Raw genomic sequence first — 9,558 nt, 5'->3', positions numbered from 1 at the left:
GCCAGCCCACCTGCGGTGCCATGGGTGCTGCCAGGGCACACGCAGCCAGGGCCGGAGCCAGCCCCCAGCGCCAGACCAGTCCGTGCCAGCCTCGCTGGCAGCGGGGCGGGAGCAACTCCTGCTCAGCCACGGAGAGACTCTGGAGGGTCCCCCTGGCGCTCCCTCCCGTGGGACACCCAGGATAGGACAGTGCAGGGTCGGGGCAGCCCCCACTCGTGTGTGGTGTGGGATGGAAGGACGTGAGCTCGTAGGACCGGCGCTCCGAGTGCCCGCGCCGCAGCCGCTGCTCCGTTCCCACCCCGTATTCCCGGGAAGGGCGATCCCGATCCCGCCCCCGCCCGGGAGCCCTTGCGGGGGGCGGTCCCGGCCATGCGGACGGTGCTGCGGCGGCGGTGGCTGCCCGGGCCCGGGGGGGTGCCCGCGGTGAGGCAGCCGCGGGGTCCCGCCGCGGCCCCGCCGCTTGTCGTGGACCTGCGGAGCGACACGGTGACCCGGCCGTGCGCGGCGATGCGCCGTGCCATGGCCCGCGCCGCCGTGGGCGACGACGACTACGGGGAGGACCCGGCGGTGAACGGTGGGCGGAGGGGACGGGCCTGCCGGGGGGCCCTGCCTGCCGGCCCCCGAGCCGGGGGCAGCGGGATGGAGGCCCGGAGCTGGGGGCAGCCCAGCGCCAGCCCCCCAGGACAGCCGTGTGCCCCGCAGAGCTGCAGCGCCGGGCCGCGGCGACTCTGGGGACGGAATCGGCTCTGTTCGTGCCCACGGCCACCATGGCCAACCTCATCGCCAGTGAGTCCGGGGCTCGCAGCGCCTCGTGCCCCCGGCTGTGGAATGCTGCCCCCGCGCCCTCCCTCACGGCCCTTCTCTCCCAGTGATGTGCCACTGCCAGCGCAGGGGGGCTCAGCTGTTCCTGGGCCGGGACGCCCACCTGCACGTCTACGAGCACGGCGGGGCCGCGCAGGTGAGCGCGGCGGGCAGTCGCGGTGGCGCTGGTGGCAGTGCAGGACGGCCGCGTGCTGCCCTCCTCTGGCTGCCAGGGCCCGGCCAGGCGGAGCATCCGCTGCCAGGGCATTCCTTGGGTCATTGTCCCAAGCCACGGGCTGCAGCACGAGTGCGGGCTGTACACACCCGATGGAGGGGACAAAGGGCTGGAGCCCCCGTGTGCCACCACTGTCCCGTCAGCTCCGTGCTCTCCCCTGCCCTGGGCACAGGTCGCCGGTGTGCACTCCCAGGCCCTGCCAGATCTGCCGAATGGCACATTCGACCTGGAGCAGCTGGAGCTGGCCATCCGTGAGGCCCACGGCAGCCAGTACCACCCGCGTCCTGAGCTCATCTGTCTGGAGAACACGCACAGCTCGGCGGGCGGCCGGGCACTGCCCCTCACCTATCTCAGGCAGGTGAGAGCCCATGGATGGTGCTGGCACAATCCTGCCTGGCATGGGCAGCTGGGCCCTGCACAATGGCACTGTGGGGAGACTGGAGCTCAGAGATGGCTCGTGATGGCACTAGATGGCCCAGGGGTCCCTCCCAAACCACCTGTCCCCCTGTCTCCCAGGTCCGTGGGCTTGCAGACCGTTATGGGCTGCGGGTGCACATGGACGGCGCACGACTGATGAATGCAGCAGTGGCCCAGGGTGTGGAGCCAGCTCAGATTGCCCAGCTCTGTGACTCTGTGTCACTCTGCTTCTCCAAGGTCTGCTTGTGTGGGGAGGGGTCCGCAGGGCTGGCAGGGGCCAGCTCGAGCCGGAGCCTGGCCGTCGTTTGCAGGTGTTGGGCTAAGAACAGACCTGGCAGGCTGGGAGGGCAGCTGGCCCTGGAACAGCTGGAGTGACCCCGCTGGTGGCTCTGCAGGGCCTGGGCGCCCCGGCTGGCGCGGTGCTGGCGGGGTGCAGGCAGTTTGTCGCCGAGGCCTGGCGCGTGCGGAAGCTGCTGGGCGGGGGCATGCGGCAGGTGGGCGTGCTGGCGGCTGCTGCCCGCCTCGGGCTGCAGCACGCGGAGGCCACACTGCGCAGGGACCACGACAACGCCTGGCGCTTTGCGGAAGGTACCTCAGGGCCCCGAGCGTGCTGGGATGTAACAGCACACCTGGCACTGCCCAGCAGTACTGGTGGCTTGGGCACCCTCCCTGGATGGCTACTCTGGGTCTCCAGATGGGTGAGGATGCTGCTGGGATCCTCACCTGCCAGGATCATGCCATGACCATCCCTGTGCTGTGCTCAGTGACCCTGGTACCACATGGGGGGAGAAAGGGCTCTCCCTTATCCAGAACCTGGGGCAGGGCTGGGGCAGGTGGCCTCTTCCAGGCTGCTGGGCAGTGGGCTTGCACCGCCTCGGCCTCCCGCAGGTATCCACGCACTGGACTCTCCCCTCTGCTCCGTCGACCTGGCAGCAGTGGAGACCAACATCGTGATGGTGAATATCCAGGGCGCCTGGCCGTCCCCCACCGAGCTCTGCGACCGCCTGCGTGCCGTCAGCGAGGAGGAGGAGGCTGAGACCGGGCAGGCTGTCAGCGTCTTGCTGTTCCCCTGGTCCACACGCGCTGTGCGCGCCGTCTGGCACCGCAACATCTCGGCCCACGACACTGAGCTTGCAAGGAGGAAGCTGGAATTTGTGGCCAGGAAGTTCCAGGAGGAATTGGCCTTGGGATTGCATCCGATGCCTCCAGGCACTGGGGGAGCCTGAGCATTCTGCCAGTCCCGCAGCTGCAGCGGTCAGGCAGCCCAGAGCAAGGACTGGGACCAGCCCTTTGTGCTCCAGATGTGTTCCCAGCCATCTGAAACTTGATATCAGCCCTCACAGGCAGCCTGACAAACCAATGTGAGCCCAGCCTAGCAGAGACCCCAGCCCTTGAGGCAGTCAGTGCACAAAATAAACACCATTTGCTGGTAGTGTAGCTGTGCAGGGTGTTTTCTCTCAAATGTGCTCTTTTCCTTGCTCTGCAGCAGGGACATCATCACAGCCAAGGTCCCCATGGAGGGCCAGTTGCTCCTGAGGACATGGAACCATCTGAGCCACAGGACCAGGGTTGCTGCACAGCAATGCCAAAGTTTGTGTCTGGCCAGGACTGTCCCAGGAGCCTGAGCCCAGCCTGGCCCAGATGGCTCTGTCACTCCCATTCACAGAGGCTTATGTCATTCTGTCCCACAGCCTGGGCTGCCCAGGCTTCCCTGTCATGTTCTGGGTCAGCAAGTCCCAGAACTCTACACTGGAAAAAGGGATTCTCTCAGCAGCAGTTGCTTCAGGTGTGCACTCAGTGGCTCCCTGGGAAGCACTACCCAGGCAGCAGTAATTCCTATTTTATTCTGTATTGCCAATGTGCAGTTTAAAGGACGCTGAGGGAGCAAACTTCATGATCCAGCTGCCCAGTCAGAGCCTTGCAGCCCTCAGTCCCCTGCACTCCAGTGGGCAGGACCACTCCAGGGAAGGGGTACCAGCCTGGGCTGGGCTGAGCAGAGAGGGCACAGTGTGGGTCTGAGACAGTGGTGGCTCTGTGTTAGGCCGAGGAGGCAGCAGGCAGGGGGATGCCAGATGCCCATTGCCATCACACGGTCCCCATCTGTTTACTCCTGAGGTGCCATCATGCTCTTGAAATCATGTTGAGAATCACCTGGGATGAGGAACCAAACCCTGTGAAAAGCCCCTGACCCTGCACCTCCCCACAGGGAGGTGGCAGCCCACCTGATGCGCCTTGGCACAGCCCTCCTGCCTACCTGAGTGAGGATGTAGCTGTCCTCTGACAGCCTCTCAATGACATCAAAGTGATCCACACCAGCCAGATCCAGCAGAGAGACAGACCAGCCAGCTGCACGCAAGGCCTGCGGAGAGAGGAGTGCTGCAGGATGGACCCCAAGCTCCACCTGCCCTGGACAAGTAGCAGGAATAATGTCCTGGCCAGGACTGGTGTCCTCCAGTGAGCCAAAAACTGCTCTGGCTCAGCACAGCAGCTCTTCCTTCCAGTTGGGTAAGCTGGTGAGGGCTGCCTGGAGCAGTGTCCCCACCAGAGCCGAGCAGGGTGCTGCTGGAGCTCACCTGGTCAATGCTCCTGTGGCTGCTGGAGCTCACCTGGCCGTGCTCCTGTGGCTGCTGGAGCTCACCTGGCCGTGCTCCTGGGGCTGCTGGAGCTCACCTGGCTGTACTCCTGTGACTGCCTGCGGAACTCCGGGGAGTCATGCTGGGCCACAGCCACGAGCACCTGGCAGGCTGCTGGCGCTGCTGGGGTGACATGTCTCATGGGGCTGTTCCTCTGGGCCACCTCCCTGCAGGAGTCACGCCGGTGGCAGCTGACGCAGCCCTTCACTCCAGGAGCGCCCGTGCTGTCAGCTGGGCTCCCCAGCTGGGGCAGGCATGGGGGCAGAGTGGCTGCAGGGCCACTGACACCGCCCGCCTGTGCTCTGTCCCCACGGCTGTCCCCACAGCGTGTGAGCTCACCGGCTCATGTTCAGAGCATCATTCACGTAGGTGTGCAGGATGGGCTCCAGGTCATACAGGCCGCTCACCAGCACCGCTCCTGGAGGCAGAGGCACTGCCAGGTGAGGAGCTGCAGCCTGGGTGGCTCCACAGCCCTGGGACCTCATAACCAGTTAGCATAATCAGCCCCACAGCCTTGTCCCAGGTGTGGAGACCAGTTCTTCTCCCGCCCCTGTTCTGGGACATAGCAACACTACCTTTGATATCTGGCACCACTCGGAATTCTGTCCAGTCTGTGGACAGCACCATGGCTGCCAGGTGGGCCCCTGCTGAGTGTCCGCACAAGTAAATGCCTCTGGAAAGAGGGAGCAGTAAGCCACAAGGAGGGAGCGACTGAGAGGGACACTAGGGACACCTAGGCATGCTTTGCTCCATCCAGAGGAGGTGGCACAGCCTGAATATGTCAGCTCAGATGTTTCCCAATCCGTCAGCCGCTTCCTTGTGTAGCGATATGGGATTGTGGCCACAGGCACTGCCCAGTGCTTGGAGTGAGGTGCCAAAGCCTTTGTCCTGCTCCAGACCTTGTTTGCCCCCTGTCACAGACCAGCCCCTGACCTGGGAGCTGCTCACCTGATCCTGGGGTACCGCTGCACCAGGAAGACGAGGCTGCGGCGCACCTGCAGCACCATGGTGTCCATGTGGCCTAAGCAGAGGACAAAGGGCAGGGTTGGAGGGCGCTGGGCTACGCAGGCAGCAGCAGCCTCTGCAGGCCAGCACCTACCTTTAGGGGCTATGTCGTACCCCACCGCCACCACTGCCACCCCCTGCGACACCAGCGGGGGGGCTGCAAACCCCGAGTCGTCCTTACTGCGGAGAGAGAGATGCAGGCAGGCTGCGGGAGCCGGGGGCTGCCGGGCCAGCTGGGGACTGGCCAGACCCCGTGTCCCCAGAGCAAGCCCCAGTGTCAGAAGGAGTCAGCAAGAGTTGGTGAGGGGGTTTCGTCCCGAGGAACCCCTCGCCGACAGCCACCTCACCTCATGCACTGCCAGTATCCGCCGTGGATGTAGACCAGAACCGGGAAGGCTGTGCAGCACAGAGCGGGGTGAGCCCGTGTCCACCCTGCCGCTCCCGTCCCCGCCACCCGCTCACTCACTTTCACAAGGGTCCGTGGGAAAGTAGATGTCCAGCTTCTCTCCGTCCCCGTCGCCGTAGGGCACGTGCAGCAAGGTCTGCCCGCTGGCCCGGGCCCGTTCGGTTCCTGCGGGGGGGAGGCGGTGGAGCACGGCACCGCGGCACCGAGCGCAGCCCCGGTCCCGGCGCCGCGATCCCACCTGCCGCCGTCACCGCGAGGTGGGCGTCGATGATGGTGTCCCGGTCCAGGCGGGGGGACCAGCGGCTGGGAGAGTAATGGTCCTCCAGCGCCTGCGGGGGGACAGCGGGGCAGCGCCGGGGCCACGCCGACACCCCCAGCCGGCGGCCCGGGCAGAGCCGCGCCCTGCCCTGCCTCGGGGCCGTACCTCCGCGGACAGATCCCGCCACCCGCCCATCGTGGGGCCGCTCCCGGGGCGCTCCCGGTGCCGGTGCCGCTCCCGGTGCCTGCCCGCCGAGGGGCGGGGCCTGGGCAGGGGGCGGGCTGGCGCGCTCCCATTGGCCGTCCCGGAGGCGAGGCCCGAGCTTGGGGGCGGAGCCAGACCATGCAAGCGAGGCCAGAGCCCGGGGGCGGGGCCACCTCCCATTGGCAGCTGGGGGCCGGGGGCGGAGCCAGCTGGCAGAGGAAAATAAAAAGTTTGGCGCCCTTGGTCCCCATTGGGTAGCGCCTCCGCGCGGCGGCGCAGACCCTTTCGCGATTGGCTAGCACTGCTGCGCGTGGGGGAGAGTCCTCATCCGATTGGCTGACGGGGCCGAGCCGGATCGGCGCGCGCGGGCTCGGGCCGGCAGTCCGCCATGAACTGCCTGACGGTGCCCGGTGTCCATCCCGGCTCCCCCAGCCGGCCCCGCGGGCAGATACAGGTACGGGGTCGCCCCGGGGCACGGGCGGAGGCGTAGGTACAGGTGCCATCCTGGGGCACCGGTGTGGGAGCAGATGCAGGTACGGCGACGGTGGGATGCATCGCGCTGGGGGCAGACGGGCACGGTACTGCCCCGGGCACGGTACTGCCCCGGGCACGGGCTGGGGGCAGGTACGGGCACGGTACTGCCCCGGGCCAGGTACTGCCCCGGACACGGTACTGCCCCGGGCACGGGCCGGGGGCAGGTACGGGCGCGGTACTGCCCCGGGCCAGGTACGGGTGCCGCGCCGGGCTCAGAGGACTGCGGGGGCCCCCGGCTGCTGGAGCCGGGGCTGCCCGCTGTTGTGGCCGCTGTTGTGACCGCCCCGTTCTCCTTCAGGTGATCTTCGGGCCCATGTTCTCCGGGAAGAGGTAGGCGGGAGCGGGAGGCGCCGGGCGGGCGGGCAGCGGGCTGAGGCTGAGGCTGAGGCCCGCTGGCACCGTGTCTTGCAGCACGGAACTCATGCGGCGAGTGCGACGGTTCCAGCTCGCCCAGTACCGGTGCCTGCTGGTGAAGTATGCCAAGGACACGCGCTACAGCTCTTCAGGGGTCTCCACACACGACAAGTGAGCTGCCGGGGCAGGAGGACACGCCGCTCCACAGGGCTGCCCGGCCTGCCCGGCTCACTGCCTCCCTGCCCGCAGGAGCACCATGGAGGCCCTGCCCGCCGGGCTCCTGCAGGACGTGTACCAGGAAGCGCTGCGTGCCGCCGTCATCGGCATCGATGAGGGCCAGTTCGTAAGTGCATGGCTGGGGTGGGCTTGCTGGGCTCTGCGGGACACATCAAGGGCTGTGTCCTTTGTGGAGAGGGCGGGAAGCAATGCCCTGGGGCGGTTTGGCCCATGTGGCTGTGCTTACAAAGACTCCCTATAGTCCCTGCAGACAGGAGGGCGGGACTGCAGCCCGGCACATGGCTGTGATTTTCCTTGTTCCTGGTGCTGCTGTCTGGGCATGCACTGTGGGATCTGGAGCCAAGTGCTGCTCCCCATCCTTCTTTACGATGTGCCTGTACCCCTCCAGTTCCCAGACATTGTGGAGTTCTGCGAGACAATGGCCAACACTGGGAAAACCGTCATTGTTGCTGCTCTGGATGGGACTTTCCAGAGAAAGGTAAAACACTCATTTTGGTACCACAACTGCTTTGGGACCCTCGTGGAACCCACCCAGCAGCATGCTCCTTGATGACTCACACAGGCCTTTGGGAGCATCCTGAACCTGGTGCCACTGGCAGAGAGCGTGGTGAAGCTGAACGCGGTGTGCATGGAGTGCTTCCGGGAGGCCTCCTACACCAAGAGGCTGGGAGCTGAGCGGGAGGTGAGTGCCTTGGAACAGAAACTGTTTCACTTTCCCAGTCCTGCTGGTACAGAGAGGCTCCCTCCAGGGAGCTGGGCTCTGCAGCCACTCCCCAAATTTCCCTGGCAGGTTGAAGTGATAGGAGGAGCTGACAAGTACCACTCTGTGTGCCGAGCCTGCTACTTCCGCATGCGACCCCAGCAGGCCGGGCCAGAGAACAAGGAGAACGTGCCCCTGGGGCTGAGGCAGCTGGAGACAGCCGTCCCTCGCAAGATCCTCACTTGACTGCTGGGATAACAGAGGGCAAGGGAGCTCAGTGCTGTGGCTCACGGGCACCAGGCCTGCCTCTCTGTACTTTAACAAACTGTTCAGTGCCTCAGCCCTTCCTACCCAACCTCCCCGCACCAAGCGCCACAACTGAGGATCCACCACGCCTGATGCTGGTGGAAGCTGAAGCAAAAGCCTGGCTAGAGTGAGTTCCCATCTCAGAACAAGGAGAGAGACCAGCACAGCTACTGGTGCTGCCACACACAGGCCCTGGGGCACTGCACGTGGAGCCGGGCCGCAGTGCTGCCACTGCTCGCCGTGGCTCTGGCCAGCTCTCCAGTGCTCTAAGCATGCTCAGGCTGCCACTGCTGCTTCTGCTGCCTGTCCATGCAGCCCTTCTCTCTTATGCACTTGCAAAATTCCTGGTTTCTCAAGATAATGTACAGCCATTCGTGTTTTTAATGCAATTTTTAACTTCCTTCCTTAACAGTCTGAGGTAACTTGTCCCTTGTCACAGAGCTGTGGCACAGTTTTAAACTGACACACACGTCAGCACAGCCCTGGGCAGGCCCCCAGCCTCTCTGCCAAGCATGCTCCCGGGTGTCAATTATTGAAACAGAAGGAGGCCTGGCAGCTGACTCTTCTGAGGCGTTGAACCTCAAAGGGCTGCCTGTGTTCTAGCAGGCTGTGGCAGACTCGTTTGGAGGAACTGGTCCCAGGAAGAGCCTCCTCCAAATTCAGGGCAGTTTTTCTCAGGTTCAAGGCTGGTGCTGCCATTTTGGTGCTATGTTACCTGTGAGGGGTTTGGAGGCTCAGAGTTTCATCTACCAAGATTTAGACAATTATTCTAGGGAAGACCCAGCTGCCTGGTAATGGGGCTCTCCTGAGGAGCTGCTTCTCCAGTCTAGTCATGTCTCTTGCTTTCTTCTCAGCCTTCCAAAATTCTCGAGGCTGACTCTTAGTCTGCTCTAAGCTGACTGAAGGATCCTCTTTCCTCTTTGTTAGACTCAGATTCTGGAAAGTTGTTGTTTCCTTATTGCCTGCAAAAGTGTGTTTTTCTCCTGCAAGTGTTTTTTGCCCAGCATCCACAGGCTCCGAGCTCCAGAACAGCTTTGTTCTGGCCAGGCCAGACCTCTGCATCTGAGTCCAGGGTTGCTATTTGCCTGTGCCCTGGAAGGCTCCAAGAGCTACCTGAACACCCCCTGCTGCCCCCATGTTTCAGGTGAGAGTTATTGTATTCACAAGCACTTGACTACCAGGCCTGGGCTTTCCCCCTAGGGCTGGGGAAGGCTCTGCTGCTGCTTTAGGTTAATAAATAATTTAATGAACCTCTGCGTGTATTTTTTACCAGAGCATTCCGCTAAGTCTTCCTGGCAGTGACCAGTGAGACAGCATGGGCTAGTTGCAGGGTGGGAGGGCTGTTCACAGGCCTGGTGTTGGAGCTCTGCTCAGACCAGGCAGCATGAGGAGGGTGACCTAAAAATAGCGACCAGCATGAGTGTGCTGTTTGCAGCACAGCAGTTGGCAGGGCTGCACTCCCCCACC

General features: G+C 64.2%; 3 protein-coding genes across 4 annotated transcripts; 2 read left to right on the top strand and 1 right to left on the bottom strand.

The window, feature by feature from the left end:
• The first annotated feature begins 324 nt into the window (after positions 1–324).
• LOC135284248 (uncharacterized) lies at positions 325–2,989 on the top strand. The gene is made up of 7 exons (XM_064395637.1): positions 325–574; positions 703–786; positions 870–958; positions 1,209–1,394; positions 1,553–1,690; positions 1,849–2,041; positions 2,342–2,989. Exons 1-7 carry the CDS (start codon positions 370–372, stop codon positions 2,677–2,679), a joined length of 1,233 nt encoding a protein of 410 aa, XP_064251707.1. The 5' UTR covers positions 325–369; the 3' UTR covers positions 2,680–2,989.
• Positions 2,990–3,094: 105 nt separating this feature from the next.
• On the bottom strand, positions 3,095–6,062 carry AFMID (arylformamidase). The gene is made up of 11 exons (XM_064395638.1): positions 5,922–6,062; positions 5,736–5,826; positions 5,558–5,662; positions 5,439–5,487; positions 5,186–5,271; positions 5,035–5,107; positions 4,662–4,759; positions 4,426–4,504; positions 4,124–4,253; positions 3,708–3,812; positions 3,095–3,604 (listed from the first exon to the last, which is right to left on the bottom strand). The coding sequence occupies exons 1-11, from the start codon at positions 5,949–5,951 to the stop codon at positions 3,575–3,577; spliced, it is 876 nt and encodes a 291-aa protein (XP_064251708.1). The 5' UTR covers positions 5,952–6,062; the 3' UTR covers positions 3,095–3,574.
• A 228-nt stretch (positions 6,063–6,290) lies between these two features.
• TK1 (thymidine kinase 1) lies at positions 6,291–9,341 on the top strand. Of its 2 annotated transcripts, none has more exons than XM_064395998.1 (7): positions 6,291–6,414; positions 6,793–6,824; positions 6,906–7,019; positions 7,098–7,191; positions 7,474–7,563; positions 7,648–7,767; positions 7,876–9,341. In XM_064395998.1, exons 1-7 carry the CDS (start codon positions 6,349–6,351, stop codon positions 8,029–8,031), a joined length of 672 nt encoding a protein of 223 aa, XP_064252068.1. In that variant the 5' UTR covers positions 6,291–6,348; the 3' UTR covers positions 8,032–9,341. The 2 variants fall into 2 exon arrangements, with proteins under 2 accessions (XP_064252068.1, XP_064252069.1); XM_064395999.1 differs by lacking the exon at positions 6,291–6,414 and adding an exon at positions 6,436–6,493.
• The last annotated feature ends 217 nt before the right edge of the window (positions 9,342–9,558 follow it).

The sequence above is a fragment of the Passer domesticus genome, chromosome 20 (assembly GCF_036417665.1).
Source record: "Passer domesticus isolate bPasDom1 chromosome 20, bPasDom1.hap1, whole genome shotgun sequence".
In the NCBI taxonomy this organism is placed as follows: domain Eukaryota; kingdom Metazoa; phylum Chordata; class Aves; order Passeriformes; family Passeridae; genus Passer; species Passer domesticus.
This window is presented reverse-complemented; position numbering and strand designations above follow the sequence as displayed.

Excerpts from the sequence above, each read along its gene's own strand:
- AFMID (XM_064395638.1), bottom strand. The coding sequence starts at position 5,951 with ATGGGCGGGTGGCGGGATCTGTCCGCGGAG. Across the intron at positions 5,488-5,557 it reads TCCCACGGACCCTTGTGAAA|CCTTCCCGGTTCTGGTCTAC; the intron begins GTGAGTGAGCGG and ends TGTGCTGCACAG. Across the intron at positions 3,813-4,123 it reads AGTCACAGGAGTACAGCCAG|GCCTTGCGTGCAGCTGGCTG; the intron begins GTGAGCTCCAGC and ends CTCTCTCCGCAG.
- TK1 (XM_064395998.1), top strand. The coding sequence starts at position 6,349 with ATGAACTGCCTGACGGTGCCCGGTGTCCATCCCGGCTCCCCCAGCCGG. Across the intron at positions 6,825-6,905 it reads CCCATGTTCTCCGGGAAGAG|CACGGAACTCATGCGGCGAG; the intron begins GTAGGCGGGAGC and ends CGTGTCTTGCAG. Across the intron at positions 7,192-7,473 it reads GCATCGATGAGGGCCAGTTC|TTCCCAGACATTGTGGAGTT; the intron begins GTAAGTGCATGG and ends GTACCCCTCCAG.
- LOC135284248 (XM_064395637.1), top strand. The coding sequence starts at position 370 with ATGCGGACGGTGCTGCGGCGGCGGTGGCTGCCCGGGCCCGGGGGGGTG. Across the intron at positions 575-702 it reads GGAGGACCCGGCGGTGAACG|AGCTGCAGCGCCGGGCCGCG; the intron begins GTGGGCGGAGGG and ends TGTGCCCCGCAG. Across the intron at positions 787-869 it reads CATGGCCAACCTCATCGCCA|TGATGTGCCACTGCCAGCGC; the intron begins GTGAGTCCGGGG and ends CTTCTCTCCCAG.